Source organism: Bubalus bubalis, chromosome 4, assembly GCF_019923935.1.
Source record: "Bubalus bubalis isolate 160015118507 breed Murrah chromosome 4, NDDB_SH_1, whole genome shotgun sequence".
Classification (NCBI taxonomy): Eukaryota; Metazoa; Chordata; class Mammalia; order Artiodactyla; family Bovidae; genus Bubalus; species Bubalus bubalis.
The window spans coordinates 37,323,823-37,345,359 of record NC_059160.1 but is presented as its reverse complement, the minus strand read 5'-3'; the positions used below and the strand labels follow the sequence as shown (position 1 = coordinate 37,345,359).

At 39.7% G+C, this 21,537-nt stretch overlaps 1 protein-coding gene across 8 annotated transcripts in view; it reads right to left on the bottom strand.

Annotated features, from left to right (window-relative positions):
• The window catches only part of ARNTL2 (aryl hydrocarbon receptor nuclear translocator like 2), a 105,967-nt gene that overhangs the window by 71,708 nt on the left and 12,722 nt on the right, over positions 1-21,537 (bottom strand). For 3 of the 8 annotated variants that reach the window (XM_044941274.2, XM_044941271.2, XM_006079547.4), the window contains exons 2-3: positions 3,430-3,580; positions 396-497 (exon numbers count right to left, since the gene is read on the bottom strand). In XM_044941274.2, coding sequence (XP_044797209.2) covers positions 396-497; positions 3,430-3,580 — 253 coding nt within the window. Of the gene's footprint in view, positions 1-395; positions 498-3,078; positions 3,158-3,429; positions 3,581-21,537 lie in introns of those variants that run through there. The other 5 variants (XM_044941272.2, XM_006079548.4, XM_044941275.2 and 2 more) reach the window with 4 other exon arrangements.

Below are 21,537 nucleotides of genomic sequence, written 5' to 3'. Positions count from 1 at the left end.
TTAATGATTGCATTCCAAGGAATCTTCATCAATGACCCTTTTAAAGAAGCAGCACTCCATTCAAATCCAACAGTGCTGCAGAAAGGGTGAAACTTCTCGCACATTCTCTTCTGTTCAAAAATATCCAGTGTTTGGAGGCTCCACCAATGAAATCAACCTCATGCTGAGTCTCTGGCAAGGATGTTGCACAGTCAGTACTTTTTAAAATTCATAAAGCACTTTGACATCCCTTATTTCACTAGAATGGAAAATGGTGAGATGAAAGAAGGATTGAGGCAGAGTGGAGAAGTTCTGGGATAGATAATGAGCAAATCAGGGGGTGTACACTCACTTTCTGCTGCCACTCTATGTGCTCTTCAAGTAGAAATTATGTCATGTGAGAGTCCAGTACTTACCTGCTGCAACTGAAGGCTGACATTTCTACCCTTGTTGAAAGGAGACAGGTAAAGGGATTCTGAGAAAGTTTTTCCACCACTTTTTCTTTCATGATTCCTGACCTGGAAGGGAAGAGGCCTTGGGTCATCCCTACCAGATATGCTGGAAAATTGGACAGCATGGCTGTCTTCATGTGCTAGAAACACCCTCCCCTGTCCAGCTGCAGACAGACAGGAAGTAGGGTGTAAATGGGAAACCACTACACTGACAGGCATCCCAACTAGCTGGATAATGCTGGGCGAGGTACTCGATGTTTCTGAGTTGTAGCTGCTTCATTTTCTAAAATGTGTGTAATAAATAATCTTTAGGGTTGCCTTCTGCCAGAAAGCCATTATCTGTCAGTATATTGTCACTATATTTTCTAGGCCTTGAAAATCAATGCAGATGGTGACTGCAGCCATGAAATTAAAAGATGCTTGCTTCTTGGAAGAAAAGCTATGACAAACTTAGACAATATATTAAAAAGCAGAGACTTTGCCGATAAAGGTTCATATAGTCAAAGCTATGGTTTTTTCCAGTAGTCATGCATGGATGTGAGAGTTGGACCATAAAAGAAAGCTGAGCACCAAAGAATTGATGCTTTTGAACTGTGGTGTTGGAGAAGACTCTTGAGAGTCCCTTGGACAGGAGATCCAACCAGTCAATCCTAAAGGAAATCCACCCTGAATATTCATTGGAAGGATTGATGCTAAAGCTGAAACTCCAATACTTTGGCCACTTGATATGAAGAACTGACTCATTAGAAAAGACCTTGATGCTGGTAATGATTGAAGGCAGGAGGAGAAGGGGACGACAGAGGATAAGTCGGCTGGATGTCATCACCAACTCAATGGACATGAGTTTGAGCAAGCTCCCAGTATTGCTGATGGACAGGGAAGCCTGGCATGCTGCAGTCCATGGAGTTGCAAAGAGTCAAACACAACTGAGTGACTGAATCGAACTGATATTGAACTGATATTTCTAGTATTTCCCTTGTCACTGCCCTCATGTTTCCATTCACTCTCAAAACCACTGTAAGGTCTCACCATGGCCCCTTGGGACATATGTGACACAAGTTCTATTGTGTGACTCTAGTTCTCACTTGAAAGTCATATTCTTATTTAAATATTAAGAAAGAACAATGGTACTTATGATTCTAAGGAAAAAAGAAGAAAATAAAAAGGACTAACCGTCATTTCTAGCTCAAGGTGAATGAGGACCGCATGCATGCTAAGTCTCTCTAGTCATATCTGACTCTGCGATGCTATGGACCATAGCCCACCGGTCCCTCTGTCCATAGGATTCTCCAGGCTCCAAGAATACTGGAGTGGGTTGCCATTTCCTTCTCCAGGGGATCTTCCTGACCCAGGGATTGAACCTGCATCTCTTACATCTCCTGCACTGGCAGGCAGGTTCTTTTACCACTAGGACCACCTGGGAAGCCCAGAGCCACCTGGGAATGGGACTACCACCTGATAATTAAGGACATAGAACAGCAAACAGTTCTAGGTAGACTATCACTTGGTCAACTGTAGTTATTTATAATCATCCACTTTATTGGAAGAGACCAAGAGAATACAGATAATCAAAAACAGTATATAATCTTTATATACTTTTATGTATACAATCTTTATATACATTTTACATGTGGCTTGGGAAGTGTGTTGGTCCTTACATTTGAATAACACTGATTCTGCCATCTTGGAAACTGAAGCTAAATTATAAAGTGTACTAGGAAGAACTGAGTTAAAAAGAGTTGGATATTTCATTACATCCTCATCTTGTCCCCTACTCAGGACTTTTCCAGTCATTCATGATGGAGAATGGTCATCAACTTTCACATTCATGTAAAGAAAGTACCAGCTTAAAATGAATTGCTCTGGATTCTTATATTTATCTTGCCCTATTATTTTCACTATAAAAACCCTATGTTTGGGGAGATCATTAAAGAATATTTGAGACTGCAAGCCACATTAGGCAACAAAATAAACAAGGAGATAGAAAGTATTCTCAACATTGATTTTATTATCTACTTAGCTTAATAAACATGGAAAACAAGAGTTTTAATTGATTAAAGTTGCCACAGATAACCAAGGGTTGGTTGTTACATAAACGATGAGTAAATCAAGAAGCAAGTTGTGATTGTTTTCAGCCAAACATGCAAGATGTTTTCCTCAAGGTTAAGTGTTTCAATTAGGAAGGCAAATATCTTAACTGTTAAGCAAATTAATCTCAAGTTCCTATGTCTTTCAGATCCCAGTTGACCTCCTTGGATAGCTAATAACCATAAGAGTTGGATCAGTCAATGACAGAGGTAGCAGCCGGGTGGATAAGTAATCTACCCTGTCCAAATTTTTAATTACCATGAATTTAAAACAATAATTTTAAAGTAATCTTTTTCTAAAGAAGATATATATATATATATATATACACACACACACACACACACACATACATACATACATACATATAATAGAATATTACTCAGGGATAAAAAAGAATGAAATAATGCATTCTGCTGATATGATACATGGATGGACCTAGTGATGATCATACTAGCAAAGTAAGTCATAAAGAAAAAGACAAATACCACATGGTATCACTTATATGTGGAATGTAAATATGACACAAGTGTATCTATCTACAAAACAGAAATAGACTCACAGCCATAGAGAGCAGACTTGCAGTTGCCAATTGAGAGTTGAGAATTTGGGACTAGCAGATGCAAACTATTACAGACAACCTAGAATGGATAAACAAAAGGTCGTATTGTACAGGTCAGCACAAGTTTTTAACATCCATATATTAAACCATAATAGAAAAGAATATATATGTATATGTATAACTGAATCACTTGGCTATACACCAGACACTAACACAAAATTATAAATCGACTACACTTCAATTAAAAAAAATAAAAAGAAACTAAAGGTTTTAATTTGTTTAAAATGTAATATTTTTCTTTTTTCCCTAGGGTTGAAGATTTCCTGGGGTTACAGGAACAAATTCACTTACTGCGATGGGTCTGAATCACTCTGTCTTCGTTTCCTTGGCAACTCTGTCACATGTGGGCTGAAGGATCCAGTGGCTATTGGTTTAGTCCAGGGGCTTAGATGACTGGAAACCACGGAAGCAATGCACTGGTTCCCTTCCATCAATACTTTACCTGTGAGACATAAACTGCTATAACGCATCTATTTGAAACATTAATTTTCACTTTAGAGATCTATATCACACATTTTAAATGGCTTTATACTTTGATATTTTAAAATGTCAAGTAAGCAATAAAATGGGGGACTTCTCTGGTGGTCCAGTGGTTGGCAATCCCCTGCCACATGCCACAGTGTACACAACTTAGTGGCCAACTAAGCTCATGTGCCACAACAACTGGGCCTCTGCTCCAGAGCCCACTTGCCACAAATACTGACGCCCGTGTGCCCTAGAGCCTGCGCTCTGCAACAAGAGAAGCCACCACAGAGAGGCAGCACACAAGTGGACAGGAGCTCCTGCTCACCTCAACTAGAGGAACCTACAGGTAGCAATGCAGACCCAGTGCAGCCGAAAATTAAATGACATGGAGTGAAAGACTAATTATACACAACCAAATACTAGTTAACAATCTATTGTTAGTCTGTAGCTTTATTTTCCCTGTCTAATTATAAAAAATATATATGGATATTGCAGGAAATATGAAAAACACAAAAAGGTGGAATGGAAGGGGTAAATCCAAATTTCACCAACTATTACCAACTATCACCACCAATGTTACTATTTAGAATGACTTCCTTTTAGAATTTTTTCTATAGTTGTTTTTATAGTAATTGAAATCATAGTGTATATTCTGCATTATTTGCATATCATTATGATAATAACTTTACAGTGTTATTACAAATTCTTTATAGATGATTCTAATGACTGTATAATGTGCTATCATGCAGCTGTGTTAACTTAACCACTCTTCTATTGTTGGAATCCAAGTTTGCTTCTATTTTTTTCACCATCATAAATATGCAGTGTGCTTTTATCTATGTGTATAAAACTTTTTATCTACTGACTAATTCTTTTCATCTTCTACTTATTTCTTGTGGATAGTATCCCAGAAATAGGTTAACAAGGTCACAGGACATGAATATTTTTAGTCCTGAATAGACTACAATTCAATTAAACCTGAACTGACTTAGAGGGAAATTTTAACCCTTAGTGTTTAAAAAAAAAGATTGAAATTTAATGAGTTAAATCATTTATTTTAAGAAATCAGGAAAAGATTCCTAAAATAAATCTAAAGAATTAGGAGAAAGGAAATCGTTAAAATAACACTAGAAATACTGAATTAGAATACAAATTAGTACAGATCAAAAAAGCTAAACATAGGTTCTTCCAGATTGGAAACTCTAATAACCCTATGGCAAGACTTTGTTTTCAGTTCAGTTCAGTGGAATGGCAACCCACTTCAGTATTCTTGCCTGCAAAGTCTCCTGGACAGGAATCTGGAGGCTGCAGTCCATGGAGTTGCAGAGAATCAGGCATGACTGAGTGACTAACACTTCCATTTTCATAGAAGAAGAAGGAATTCTTTGTCCCTCAACTCTTTTTATAAGGTTTACATAAATTTGATATTAAAATTTGACAATGGCAGTACAAAATAGGATAACTATAGGCCTAATCTCATCTATGAACAAAGATATAAAAACCTTAACAAAATCTTAACAAAAACTCAGAAATGTATAAAAAGAATAACCCATCATGACCAAGATGGTTGTAGCCCAGGAATGTAATACTGGTTTAATATTAGTAAATTAACGAATATAATTTACCACAATAAGAGCTCATTGAAAAAATATGATTATTTTAAAAGCTTCAGAAATAATAATGAAGAAACATTGAAAAAATCTTTTTACAATCAGAAACAAAAACATCGGATTCGTTTTGATGTTTGGCAAAACTAATACAGTGTTTGAGGTTTAAAAATAAAATAAAATTAAAAAAAAAAACATTAAACAAAACAACAACAAAAGAACACCTTTCCACACTGTATTATTAATAGAAGACCTGTCAGTGGAATAAGGCAAGAAACTATACTTGAAGTATAAGAATTGGAAAGGAAGAAAAAATAATATCTTTATTGGGAAATGCTATGATTGAGAATATAGAAAACCCAAAATAATATAAATTATTAAAATTAGGGAGTGGATCAAGGTTGCGTGTATGTATGTAAAGTCAGTACACAAAATCAGTCTTTCTATTCACCAGTAACATACTATAAGAAAATGATACTTAAAAAATATAATTTACAATAACTTCAAAAAATATAGAGTACCTAAAGAACAAATGTACAAGAATAAATGTATAACCTAATAAAAATGTATAAGGTCCTTCTGGAGAAAATTATAAAAATTTATTTAAAACATTAAAAAGATTCAAATAAATGGAAGAATACACCATGTTTATGGATGGGAGGCCTCAATATCATAAATATTTCAATTCTCCTAAAATGGATGTATAATTCCTCTCAAAATATTCTCTTTTTTGGTGGAACTTCAAAAGCTGAATATAAAATATATATGGTAGTGCAATGGCTTCTGAACAGGCAAGGGGAATGTGGGAGGACCGGGCCTCTCATACATCAAGCATTATAGAACTTTGGTTATTAAGACAGGGTGGTATTGGTGTGGAGATACAGACAGACCGAAAGAAAACCATGGAGAGCCCAGACACATAAATATGGACATCTGCTAAATGTCAGAGGTGGAATTTCAAATCAGCATGAGGAGTCCAGCTTTTTAATAAATAACCCTGTGCCAACTTATTTTCTCTATGAAAAAGAATAAAGTCAGATCCCTTACCTTATGCCAAATATAAAAACCAAACCAAATACAAAAATTCAATTCAACTAGATTAAAGACCTAAATGTAAAAGGCCAAAATTAACAGAGAATACTCTGAAGGAGACAGAATAAGCTATTGGTGTAGAAAGAATTTCCCGAACGTAAAATGTAAAAACAATAAAGGAAAAGACTGACTAATATCGTCTTAAAATTAAGTTAACATTCATCCAAAGGCACTATAAAGAGAAGGAAACTAAAAGTCACAAAATGGCAGAAGATATTTGCTGCACATATAAACAATAAAGGGTTACTATGTGGACTGTATAAAGAATGCCATTGCATCAATAGGAAAAAGACCAATACAACAACCCAGCAGAAAACTGGAAAGACTTTAATGGGCACTTCATAAAAGAAATTCCAATTATCAATACAAAAATGGAAAGATATTCAATTTCATTAGTAATCAGGAAAATCCAAAGTAAACTCCAGTGACATACTACATACCCATCTAATGGCTACAAATGAAAAGTTTAATGATACCAAGTGTAAGCGAGAATGTACAGCAATGGAAACAGAAATGGAAAGCTCTGTTGGTGGGAAAATAAATTGCTACAAGTACTTTGGAAACTATTTTTGCATTCGTTTTATTTTCACTAATAAAGTGAAACATATGCAAATAACATGGTTTAGTGTTTCATTCCTAAGTATATGGAGAAACTCTCATATATCTTACGACAGCGGTCTGTAACTATTTCCACACGAGACACTGTTTTCATGGAAGACAAGTTTTCCATGGACCAGGGGTGGGGGATGATTTCAGTATGATTTAAGCACATTACATTTCTGGTGCTCTTTGTTTCTATTTTGTAGCAATCTCAGGATATTCTGCCTTGACTTTAGGGTTAGTGTTCACGCCCCTGTGAGAATCTAATGCTGCCCCTGACCTGACAGGGGGCAGAGCTCAGGTGGTAATGCGAGGGATGGGGAGCAGCTGTAAATACAGATGAAACTTCGCTCATTCACCTGCCACCCACCTCCTGCTGTGCAGCCCAAGGCGGGGGACCTCTATCTTAGGAGACATGTACAAGAAATACCTTCACAGCATGGCTTGCAACTGAACAACAAAAATTAATGAGAAAACTAGAAACTCTTTAATTTCCTTCAACAAATGGATAAATAGTTTATTCACTGGATAGAGTACTAAGAGTAGTAAAAATGAATGTAGTACTGATATATTCAGCATGAATGAATCTCAATAATGCTAGGCTAAAAAAAGTGCCTATTAATTGTCCTCAGTTTTTTTTTTAAAACATCTTGTTTTCTTTCATCTTTATTAATATTTTTGAAGTGTAGTTAGCAAGTATTGTATAGATTGTCTCTCAGTTTAGCTTTTTCTGTTATTCCCTGATGACTAGATTCAGGTTATGCACTTTTTTCAAGAACACCAGAAAATTGATGCTGTGTCCTTCTCAGTACTAAGTGCTTTCACTTTAAATTTAATTGCTTCTGGTGTTTTTGGTTGCTTCATTAGGATCCTGCTCTTTAGGATGTCAAATGGTGTTCAGCCCATGGAATCAACAAAAAAAAAGAGGCAGGGGGAAGATTTATGAGATCCTCTATCTGGTTGTAAGCTCCAACACTGGAAGCTTTTAGTTTTCAGGACCATGTCATCTTTTTAGCTCCAAATCTTAGCTAAATCAGGGCCAGACATACAGTTTTTAGGGCTTGTTGAAGGAATGAATCACCTTTCATTTCACTACCCACAGACATTCAAAAGAGAAACTGAAAGGGGTGGAAAGTTAGGATTTCCAGATTCACATTTTGGGCTGCTGGGAATGATGAAATTCCCACAGTAAAGAATATTCAATCTCCCTTGGTACCTACCTCACAAACAAGGAGGCCTACTCCCTACCATTACTTCATTTTTATCATTTTTCTTCCACAAAAGGAAAAAAAATGCACCTGATTGTCTTCTGAAAGAAAAGACACCATGTGGCATGAGATTTGTCAATTGGAAGTAGCTTTCTGAAATAACAAGCAGCAGCTGTTTCACAGGTTTGTGCTAATTTGTTACAATGGAAACCAAATTCTGCTTCTTACCACTGACAAGTTACTGGAAGATGCTTAGTCACACAATAAAAATGAAATACTAATTGGCACTACAGGAAAAATACCAACTTGCTATAAATATACAAATGGTGAAAAAGGTTTTACTAGGCAGAGTAAAACACTGTATTATTTCACAATATTTATTAAGAGTCGGCCCAGGTAGACAATATGTCTAAAAGTGTTAAGATTTAGTACCTGAGCTCAGTTCAGTTCAGTCCAGTCACTCAGTCATGTCCAACTCTTTGTGACCCCATGGACTGCAGCACGCTAGGCTTTCCTGTCCATCACCAACTCCCAGAGCTTACTCAAACTCATTTCCATTGAGTCACTGTGCCATCCAACCATCTCACCCTATGTTGTCCCCTTCTCCTCCTGCCTTCAATCTTTCCCAGCATCAGGGTCTTTTCCGAAGAGTCAGTTCTTCGCATCAGGTGGCCTGAGTATTGGAGTTTCAGCTTCAACATCAGTCCTTCCAATGAATATTCAGCACTGATTTCCTTTAGGATGGACTGGTTGGATCTCCTTGCAGTCCAAGGGACTCTCAAGAGTCTTCTCCAACACCACAGTTCAAAAGCATCAATTCTTCGGTGCTCAGCTTTCTTTATAGTCCAACTCTCACATCCATATATGACTACTGGAAAAACCATAGCTTTGACTAGATGGACCTTTGTTGGCAAAGTAATGTCTGCTTTTTAATATACTGTCTGGGTTGGTCATAGATTTTCTTCCAAGGAGCAAGCATCTTTTAATTTCATGACTGCAGTCACCATCTGCAGTGATTTGGAGTCCAAAAAATAAAGTCTCTCTCTGTTTCCATTGTTTCCCCATCTATTTGCCACAAAGTGATGGGACCAGATGCCATGATCTTAGTTTTCTGAATGTTGAGTTTTAAGCCAAATTTTTCACTCTCCTCTTTCACTTTCATCAAGAAGTTTATAATTCTGTATACGTTTGTGTATATGCAGGTGCACAGACATAGAAACCAAATAAAGAATGCAATTAGACCTGTATAGAGGTGCAAGTTTATGAGTTCATCCTGCCAGAACACAGAGGGAAGGGCACTTAAGTCTGTTTTAGGGTGGGAGTAACATTTGAAAACATTTTTTGGATGGGTATTTTAGGCTAAGAGAACACCGTTAACAGGAAGTGAAACAAATATATTTAGTATAATTCTATGCTATCATTGGGCTTCCCTGGTGGCCCAGTGGTAAAGAATCCGCCTGCCAATGCAGGAGATGTGGGTTTGACCCCTGGGTTAGGAAGATCCCCTGGAGTAGGAAATGGCAACCCACTCCAGTACTCTTGCCTGGGAAATCCTATGGACAGAGGAGCCTGGTGGGCTACAGTTCATGGGGTCACGAAAGAGTCAGATATGACTTAGCAACTAAACAACAACAACACTATCATTAAAAATGATATTTAGGTAATGTATGCAGAGAATATACCAAAGTCAAGTATTAGAAAATGCATCTGCTGATATGAGTCTGATCAGTAAGACTGGACTTTTTCAGGACAAATTTTACCTTCTTGTACATCAAACAAAATGTGCACTAAATTGACAGAACACCTACCAGACCAGAAACCAGATACCTAATCATCATGGCCCATCCAGAAATGCAGATTACCTAGAAAATTCACAGAAGGGATGAGGTTTAGATTCAATGATATTTCACGCAAGCCTATCAAGACATTTATCCATGAGTCCTGACTACACTTGGAAAAGGCAGGCAAGTAAGTGTTCCATGACCGCCTTTCCTGTGTTTCAATCCAAACAGCTAAACGAACCCTGAAGAAAAGCAGATATTTAGCCAGACTGGTCTTAACTGAAGCCAGCAGAGTAGCTTGCTCAAAATGGGGGCTCATACAGGGTGTTGAGATATAGCAGGCTAACCAGGTAATTTTCCAGATTTCCATTCATTCTCTTAGATAGAATTTGTCAATAGAGCCTTCACAGTTCAAACACCCCTACTCCTTTTGAAGAGTACTCAATTACAGACCCCAAAACATGCCTTCCTATTCAGGAAGAACTGTAACGGTGATGACCTTTTCCCACAATCTCAGCCTCAGTCACCATGGAAGAGGAAGAGAATCTGACCTCTGATTCAAAAGCAGGACTTCTACATGGGTCTACCTACAGGGAGAAACATGAAGGAAACCACACGGACACACCCAGACAAGGTCTTCTGATGCACTTTGCATTCAGAAATAAACTGGCATCCTGCTTTTACATGTCCAAAAATTGGCACTGAAGGTCTCTCCCTATGATGGCATATTGTGGCACCTCCACTCTTCTGCTTATTGAAACACGTGACACCTTTGGCAAGAGGGTGAAGTTTCAGGGGTTTATTGAAGCTGCATTCTAAGAAGTATTTATTTTCTTGAAGCTCTATTCAGTTGCTTCACTTGAAGAAAGCTCTGCGTGGTTAGGTAAGTAAGTGTTAGTCACTCATTTGTGTCCAACTCTTTGTGATCCCACAGACTGTAACCTGCCAGGCTCCCCTGTCCATGAAATTCTCCAAGCAACAACAATGGAGTGGGTTGCCATTTCCTTCTCCAGGGCTTGTATAGGGGAAAATAGAATTGGATTCCTCATGTCCAAGGGAGCCCCCAGGCCTGTTCATGATCAGTGTTCCTCTCCTTTGTAAAGCATTTCTGACTGCCAGATTATTTAATTGTGAGCCATTCAGGGACCATTGCTCTTCTGATCTTATCATATCTAATATGCACCTCAAAGATCTTTCCTTTGGGATCAGTTCAGTTCAGTTCAGTCGCTCAGTCGTGTCCGACTCTTTGCGACCCCATGAATCGCAGCACGCCAGGCCTCCCTGTTCATCACCAGCTCCCGGAGTTCACTTAAACTCACGTCCATCGAGTCAGTAATGCCATCCAGCCATCTCATCTTCCGTCGTCCCCTTTTCCTCCCGCCCCCAATCCCTCCCAGCATCAGAGTCTTTTCCAATGAGTCAACTCTTCACATGAGGTGGTCAATGTACTGGAGTTTCAGCTTCAGCATCATTCCTTCCAATGAATATTCAGGACTGATTTCCTTTAGGATGGACTGGTTGGATCTCCTTGCAGTCCATGGGACTCTCAAGAGTCTTCTCCAACACCACAGTTCAAAAGCATCAATTCTTCGGCACTCAGCTTTCTTCACAGTCCAACTTTCACATCCATATATGACCACTGGAAAAACCATAGCCTTGACTAGACGGACCTTTGTTGGCAAAGTAATGTCTCTGCTTTTCAATATGCTATCTAGGTTGGTCCAAGAGAATGCACTGGTCATACCAAACACCCTCTTCCAACAACACAAGAGAAGACTCTACACATGGACATCACTAGATGGCCAACACTGAAATCTGATTGATTATATTCTTTGCAGCCAAAGATGGAGAAACTCTATACAGTCAGCAAAAACAAGACCAGGAGCTGACTGTGACTCAGATCATGAACTCCTTATTGCCAAATTCAGACTTAAATTGAAGAAAGTAAAGAAAACCACTAGACCATTCAGGTATGACCTAAATCAAATCCCTTATGATTATACAGTGGAAGTGAGAAATAGATTTAAAGGACTAGATCTGATAGATAGAGTGCCTGATGAACTATGGACTGAGGTTCCTTTGGGATAGATGAAATTTAATCTAAAGTCAGGGGTGTTGGAATTTTAACCTGACCTGTGGAGCAGAGAGGTTGAAAATGCTTAACTCTTGCTTGATAGCCACGTTGCCTGACTTCCTGGGAGTCTGTCTGGCCCTTTCCATAAACAGTTTTTTTTCTTTTCAATCCTTGTAGCTCTTCAGCAGAAACTTATTACACTATCATCATAAGTGAAGTTGGAGAGTCACAGCTTCAGCTATTTTGACAGGCTTCCAAAAGTGAAGGCTTTGATCTCCATCACCCAGAGAATCTCAGAAGCATCTCTCCCTTTTCTGCTACCCCACCTCATACAGAGCTCTGAGGAGCTCCTCAGAGTGAGCTCCTTCTCAGATAATGGGCACTCTCTACTTAGCTCATTAACAGGCGATGTGAGGCAGTTATAAGAGGATACAATTCTTCCTTAGCACCTACTTAGATGCTGTTATAGAGTGAATGCATCCTACAAAATTCATATGATAAAATCTAATCCACAATGTGATTATATTTGAAGATGGGGCCTTTGGGTGGAGCCACTCAAAGATCCTGAGAGTTAAGCTCTCAAGACTGGGATTGTTGTTGTTCAGTCACTAGGTCGTGTCCAACTCTTTATAACCCCATGGACTGCAGCACGCCAGGCTTCCCTATCCTTCACTCTCTCTCCGAGTTTGCTCAAACTCATGTCCACTGAGTCAACGAAGCCATCAAACCATCTCATTCAATGTCACCCTCTTCTCCTCCTGTCCTCAGTCTTTCCCAGAATCAGGGTCTCTTCCAGTGAGTCAGCCCGTTACATCAGGTGGCCAAAGTATTAGAGCTTCAGCTTCAGCATCCTTGAATGAATATTCAGGGTTGATTTCCTTTAGGATGGACTGGTTTGATCTCCTTGCTGTCCAAGGGACTTTCAAGAGTCTTCTCCAACACCACAATTCAAAAGCATCGATTCTTCAATGCTCATCCTTTTTTATGGTTCAACTTAGACAGGGTACTAAAAAGCAGAGACATCACTTTGCCGACAAAGGTTTGTATAGTCAGAGCTACGGTTTTTTCAGTAGTCGTGTACAGATTTAAGAGTTGGATTGTAACGAATGGGAATAGTGCTGTTATCAGAAGAGGCTGGAGAGCTGGCTCGCTGTCATTCTGAGGTGACAACGAGAAGCTGGCCAGCCACACCACCACAGCGCTGTCTCCAAAACCCAACCACACTGGGACCCTGACTTCAGACTTCCAGCCCACGGACCATAAGAAATAAATTTCTGTTGTTGACAAAAAATAAAATAAAAATGATGATTATGAGCTTTATAAATGTGGAAAATGTTTATGTAGTGTTTAATTTAAAAAGCAGCATGAAAGACACAGAGACTACATAAAAATCAAGAAACAAAGATAACTATGGGGTTGACTAAAACATTCATTCGAATTTTTCCATAACATCAGATGGAAAGCCCTGAATGAACTTTTTGGCCAACCCAATATTTTCAGGGGAGAAAAAAGTCTAGAAGGAACACAGTGAAAGTTTTTCAATTATTTTGTCTGAGTGGCCAATCAAAACTCTTTTTTCCATCTACTTTCCTGCATTGTTCTAAATTCTACAAGTATCATGTCTTACTCTTGTAAGACATACATACATACAGCTCAGAAAGAAAAAAGAAAAGAGATTTTTTTTCTCTCTCTCAGAAAAAATAAAAGAGAGACAAGAAAGCCTTTTAAGTAAACAATGCAAGAAATAAAGGAAAAGAATAGAAGGGGAAAGACTAGAGATCTCTTCAAGAAAATTAGAGATACCAAGGGAACATTTCATGCAAAGATAGGCACAATAAAAGACAGAAAAGGTATAGACATAACAGAAGCAGAAGATATTAAGAAGAGGTGGCAAGAATACATAGAAGAACTATACAAAAAATATCTTCATGACCCAGATAACCTGATAGTGTGATCACTCACCTAGAGCCAGGCATCTTGGAGTGTGGAGTCAAGTGGGCCTTAGGAAGCATCACTACGAACAAAGCTAGTGGAGGTGATGGAATTCCAATTGAGCTATTTCAAATCCTGAAAGATGATGCTGTGAAAGTGCTGCACTCAATATGCCAGCAAATTTGGAAAACTCGGCAGTGGCCACAGGACTGGAAAAGGTCAGTTTTCATTCCAATCCCAAAGAAGGCTAGTGCCAAGGAATGTTCAAGCTACCACACAATTGCACTCATTTCACATGCTAGCAAAGTAATACTCAAAATCCTTCATGCTAGGCTTCAGCAATATGTGAACCATGAACTTCCAGGTGTTCAAGCTGGATTGAGAAAAGGCAGAGGAACCAGAGATCAAATTGCCAACATCTGTTGGATCATAGAGAAAGTAAGAGAGTTTCAGAAAAACATTGATTATGCTAAAGCCTTTGACTGTGTAGATCACAACAAACTGTAGAAAATTCTTAAGAGATGGGAATACCAGATCACCTCCCCCACCTACTGAGAAACCTGTATGCAGGTCAAGAACCAACAGTTAGAACCTGACATGGAACAACAGACTGGTCCCAAATAGGAAAAGGAGTACCTCAAGGCTGTATATTGTCACCCTGCTTATTTAATGTATATGCAGAGTACATCATGTGAAATACCGGGCTGGATGAAGCACAATCTAAAATCAAGATTGCTAGGAGAAATATCAATAACCTCAGATACACAGATGACACCACCCTTATAGCAGAAAGCAAAGAGGAATTAAAGAGTCTCTTGATGAAGGTGAAAGAGGAAAGTGAAAAATCTGGCGTAAAGCTCAACATTCAAAAATCTAAGATCATGGCATCTGGTCCCATCACTTCATGGCAAGTAGATGGAGAAACAATAGGAAAAGTGACAGATTTCATTTTCTTGGGCTCCAAAATCACTGTAGATGGTGACTGCAGCCATGAAATTAAAAGACACTTGCTCTTTGGAAGAAAAGCAATGACAAACCTAGATAATATATTAAAAAGCAGAGATAGTACTTTGCCTACAAAGGTCTGTATAGTCAAAACTATAAGCCCTGGAGGAGGAAATGGCAACCCACTCCTGATTCTTGCTTGGAAAATCCGATGGACAGAGGAGTCTGGCGGGCTACTGCATAGGGTCAGCAAAGAGCTAGTGACATGACTGAAGCGACTTAGCAAGCATGCATGATTTTTCCAGTAGTCATGTACGGATGTGAGAGCTGGACAATAAAAATGGCTGAGCACCGAAGAATTGATGCCTTCAAACTGTGGTGCTGGAGAAGACTCTTGAGAGTCACTTGGACAGCAAGGAGATCAAACCAGTCAATCCTGAAGGAAATCAGTGGAAGGACTGATGATGAAGCTGAAGCTCCAGTACTTTGGCCACCTGATGCGAAGAGCCAACTCAGGAAAAGAGCCTGATGCTGGAAAAAAATTGAATGCAGGAGGAGAAGGGGACAACAGAGGACGAGATGGTTAGATGGCATCACCGACTCGATGAGTTTGAGCAAACTCCAGATGGTGAAGGACAGGGAAGCCTGGCATGCTGCAGTCCATGAAGTCACAAAGACTGAGTTAGACACGACTGAGCTACTGAACAACAACAATTAGAAAACAGTAAGTAGATCAATATGGCTGGATATAGCGTGAAACAGGAGATCAAGCTGGAAGAATAGACTGTGTTAGTTTGTGGGGGGCCTTGTATGTCTCACTAAGCAGTTTGAACTCGATTTCCAGGTACCAGAGAGCTAGTGAAGTTCCCTAACACTGCATCTCAGTCCCCTACATTTCTTGGCTAGTTATCACTAAAGCAGGAGGCACATTTGCACTGTTTTCCAGGAACTAGTTTCCCATTATAAGCTATAAGTTTCATCTTAATGCAGTCCACATATGCCCAACCTGAATGGCTCACTTCTTACATGGGTTCCTATTTATTTCTGTAATGAAGGTTGTACTCAAAGCTATTCCAGCCTAGCTGGGAAAATAAGGCTTTGCTGCCAAGCATGGACATGGAAAAATCAACAACCTTTCACATGAGAATTAGGGTCCCACCTAACAATGATACAACATCAACGTATCACAGAAAAATTCACTTCTCTTACATAAACTAGAGGGAGGAAATTCTATTCTCTTGGCCTTGACCTCAAAAGTAGCAAGATGTCTAAAAGCTGGAGAACCAAAGCAGAGAAAAGAAGTGGCTTTACTGGCCCAAGATCAGTCAATTTCTAGGGAGTTATGCAGAAAGTCAAGAAAAGGAATAAGTAATATCTACAACATTCAGCAATTGACTGTTGAACAACATGGGCTTGAAATGCAGAGGTTTACCTATACTCAGATTTCTTTCACTAAAGACATACCAGGGTATTAAACAGTCTGCAGTTGGTTGAATCCATGGATGCAGAACCATGGATACAGACAGCAGACTCTAAAGCTACACATGGATTTTTTATCATATTGGGGCTCAATGCCCCAACCCTCGCTGTTATTCAAGGGACAACAATAGTAAAATAGTGCGTCACAGAGTACATGATGGGTAAGAATGGAGAAGAGAGCCAGGGAGCAATGTGACATGACTGGGGACTGTCACTTGGTGCCCTGTGGCTGCTGCCTGGGTCATGAATAAGAGAGTGGCATGGAATCTCATAGGGACTTTTATTTCATGTCATCTTAAATTGAGCGGGGAGCTAAACACCTGAAACTAACACAACATTATAAGTCAACTATACTTCAGTTAAGAAAACTCAGTGGGGAGCCACAGTTGAGTTTTGAGCAATGAAAGGAGACACCAGAAGAGGTTGAAAGAATAGGCAGGTGGCTAGAATGTTTGTGTGAGAGTCATAAAAATACAAGACCACAGTCAGGGATGCCCAGGTGGTGCACTGGTAAAGAATTCACCTGTCAATGCAGGAGATGTGGGAAGATCCCCTGGAGTGGGAAATGGCAACCCACTTCAGTATTCTTGCCTGGGAAATCTCATGGCTCTCTTCTCCAGGCATGCCCATAACTGGAAATGCCTGTAATCCAGTAGCACCTTGTAATTGACACCATCATTGACCTGATCTCACTTCACTGTAACTATCTCATCACCAGTCCATCTCTCTCACCAGACATAGCTCCTTGAGGCCAGAGACTAAGTTTGTATTAGTTTAACATAATCCTTGATATACCACCCACATTCAATAATTGAGGAAATGATGGAATATTCAATACCTAGTATCAGGTCAAATCCTTAAGTTCAGTTCAGTTCAGTCATTCAGTCGTGTCCTACTCTTTGCGACCCCATGAATCGCAGCATGCCAGGCCTCCCTGTCCATCACCAACTCCCAGAGTTCACTTAAATTCATGTCCATTGAGTCAGTGATACCGCCAGCCATCTCATCCTCTGTCGTCCCCTTCTCCTCCTGCCCCCAATCCCTCCCAGCATCAGAGTCTTTTCCAATGAGTCAACTCTTCGCATGAGGTGGCCAAAGTACTGGAGTTTCAGCTTCAGCATCATTCCTTCCAAAGAAATCCCAGGGCTGATGTCCTTCAGAATGGACTGGTTGGATCTCCTTGCAGTCCAAGGGACTCTCAAGAGTCTTCTCCAACACCACAGTTCAAAAGCATCAATTCTTCGGCGCTCAGCTTTCTTCACAGTACAACTCTCATATCCATACATGACCACTGGAAAAACCATAGCCTTGGCTAAACGGACCTTTGTTGGCAAAGTAATGTCTCTGCTTTTTAATATGCTATCTAGGTTGGTCATGACATTCCTTCCAAGGAGTAAGCGTCTTTTAATTTCACGGCTGCAGTCACCATCTGCAGTGATTTTGGAGCCCAGAAAAATAAAGTCTGACACTGTTTCCACTGTTTCCCCATCTATTTCCCATGAAGTGATAGTGAGGACTTTTAAAGTACGATACCAAATGTAAAAACTGGGAAGGAAATTACTACATTAAAAAGTTAAAATTTCTATATATCAAAACCACCATAAAATTAGGATGTGAAAACACTGGGAAAATGCTTCCCATGCCCTTCCCTCTACCCCAATTCAAGGCAAATGTGACTTGTTTTTGACCATTTGTCTGCATTGTCTAGACTTCATATAAATAGAATCATATGACATATTCTTTTGAGTTGGGCTTCTTTTCCTCATAACGTTTTGAGATTCATCCATGTTGTTGTATGGTCTTATTGTTGATGTATGTTCTATTGAGTTGGCATCATATTTTGTTTATCCATTTAATTCATTTGTGGATGGCCATTTGACTTATTTCCAATTGGAGGCTATTGTAAATAAGGCTGCTACAAATATTTGTGTACCAATCTTTGTGTAGGCAATGTTTTCATTTATCTTGGGTAAATTCATAGACATAGAATGACTGAGTTGCAAGGTAGGTACATGTTTTTGGGAAAACTGCCAAACTGTGTCCCTAAGCTATTGTGCCTTTTCACATTTCCACCAGTATCAGTCTGACTTCCAGCTGCTCCATTCTCACCAACAATTAGCACCTTTTAAACTATCCATGGGGTCGCTGAGGGTCGGACACCACTGAGCGACTTCACTTTCACTTTTCACTTTCATTAATTGGAGAAGGAAATGGCAACCCACTCCAGTATTCTTGCCTAGAGAATCCTGTGGATGGAGGAGCCTGGTGGGCTGCTGTCCATAGGGTCGCACAGAGTTGGACACGACTGAAGCGACTTAGCAGCAGTAGCAGCAGCAAACTATCCATTCTAAAGAACAGGTTGTGCAATGAATTACATAGTTATCCATGTACTTTTAAGACATTTTTATTATTTGAAAAGTTTACTTCTTGGAAGGCCAAAAAGTCTCTCTATAATTTCTATCCATCATCTCCATGTCTGATAAGTCTAATAAGTTTCAGTTCAGTTGTGAGGCACTGCATTAAAGCTAGAGAGGATGCAAGGATAAGTATGACGTGCCATGCACCCTCAAAGAGTTCAGCCAGATAAGAATATGCATGCTAAGTCACTTCAGTCATGTCTGACTCTTTGCGACCCTAAGGACTGTATCCCACCAGGTTCTTCTGTCCATGGGATTCTCCAGGCAAGAATACTGGAGTGGATTGCCATGCTGTCCTCCAGGGGATCTTCCCAACCCAAGGACTGAACCCACATCTGTTATGTGTCCCCTTCATTGGCATGCAGGTTCTTTACCACTAGTGCTACCTGGGAAGTCCAGTAAGTATAGACATACCCAAATGAAAGGTAGAATGGAAGGTGTCTTTCGAGAAATCGGGATCACAGCACTCCGTAAAGGCTTCAGGAAGGAGGTGGCAGCTTAGACAATTTGTATGGAGAATGGTTGGTTGCTTTAGTCACTAAGTCATGTCCAACTCTTGCAACCCCATGGACGCAAGGCTGTAGCCTGCCAGGCTTTTCTGCCCACGGGATTCTCCAGGCAAGAATACTGGGGTGGCTTGCCATTTCCTTCTACAAGTGTATAGAGCATAGAACTCTTCAAGCTTTGATGGCTAACCATAATATTCACACCCTTGTCTTAAATCCATCTCTCATCTAAACCAAACCATGTGATCCTTTCAAACATTACCCATAGGTTGCCTTATCACTAGCTAGCTTTCTTCTGAATATACTTTGGTTAAAAATACTTTGACGTGTGGTGTGATTGGTATTCAACATCCAAGAGCTGTCTAGTCCACAGAGAGGAGAACAGAACTTTGATGGATAAGGTTCTGATTATACTCTCACTATTTATAAGACTGCATTAGCTTTTAGTTTACATATGGGGCCTTCACTTCAAACTGTTGATTCATTTGTTTATGTAATTTTAGAACTGTAACTGACATGAGAGATGATCCAGTATAGCTCCCTCTTTTTCCAAGAAAGAAACAGAGTCTCATAGTTGATTCAGTTCCTTGCCCTTTATCATACAGCCACACATTGATGTAGGAGGGGCTCCTGACTCCCAACAGGGCTTTTTTGGAGTAAACCTGAACTTGTCTTTTCTACAGGCTGTTGTTAAGTCACATCTTTATCATTTTAAAGATGTGCATTTTGTTTTACACTTAGATGCTGGCCCTTTTTTTGGCTGTTAAGTTTCATCTTCTTTGATATCACCCTATCAACATTTTTTGGATTCAGATTCTATCTACCAGATTGACTAAGCCTCCTCAAAATATGCCATCTGCAAAAGTGACCAGCATGACATTTACATTTTCAAACCAAATGTCTGGCTGGTGTGTTGAACAAGAAAAAGGGAGGAGGAAAGGAGGGAGTTATTCACTGTGACCAAATAAAGCGTAGGCAAAGTGAGACCCAAGTCAGAGTCACAGAGGTGAGCACAAGGTCGACCCTAGGGAAGAGATAGGAATGCTATAGTGGGCTCGGACAAGCACTCAGCAAATAGGAGAAAGGATCCACTTGTGGGTGGAGAAGCAGTCTGGAAGTAGGATAGAGAACAATGCAAGGGTGTCAGGAGCTGTGGGGATTAAGTTGTGTTCATTGCTTGGGCTATCTTGAGCCTTCTGCCTTAAAATGGGCCAAAGGGGAATCTGGTTTCCTACATGACAAATCCCTCCTACTTGGAAGGAGGGGTCGAGGCTCTCCCAGACCTGCTCTACACAAAAGGCATTTATATTCCAGAGCACGTGTGAGGTGAGACATGGATTTGCTTACACCATTCCTATCAGACTAGGTACTAAAAATGGCTTTAAAATAAGAAGGTGTCCTGGATTTCCTGCAAGGTTCTCCATATCTGATCATGAGGGTGCAGCATTCAGGGTGGAACACAAACCAATTTGTGAATGGGAGAAGCAGGATACAGAGGGATAGAAACTTTAGAGCTTCCAAACCTTAGAATGAACCCAAAAACCAGTTCCCCAGTTTGCAGCACAGTAGGTACAACAGGTAGAAAGGGCATGGAAGGAGAAGAGCTAGTCTAGTCCCTATTGGGCTAGTCACCTGATGAGCAGAACCTGTCAGCTGTGATGCCAAGACATCCTCACATCATGCCATCAGTACATATTCATCAAGCTACTACAAAGCGGACACCATGCTCTAGAGGTTGGGAATACATGGTGACCAGAGACTTCTTCCTCATGGAATTGGAAATTTAATCAATCCTCCTGTGTATCCTGGGGTTCAACTGGTATTAAGCAGCTTGCGTGCTGCTGGTGATGCAGTGAAATGGCGAAAAAGGACAAACTATTGGGGAAAGATATCATTTACGAATTTCAGTGAATAAAATCTGGTACATGATCTTAAAGTGTTAAGGTATGTAGCCCACTCACTTTCTGGATGACATTCAATGCCTATAGACTTTCACAGTTCCTAAGTTCATTCGTTAATGTGTTGTTTCTCATCTGATGGAGTGGGGAAGTGGAAAATTCTCTTGGCTAATTCTTTATGTACTATTTGATTCAACTATAACAAAGTATTGCCTTTTAAGGTTCTCTTTTGATCTGAGGGAAGAAAAACTTGTTGTTCACAAAGATAAAAATTATTATAAAGTATTTGGAGAAAACCCTAAAATATAGATATATCTGATTTTCTTAACTTGTAATAAAAGGTTAAGAGGAGGGAAAAGGAACAAAAGAAACCACCCTGTCCAATTCACTCACCT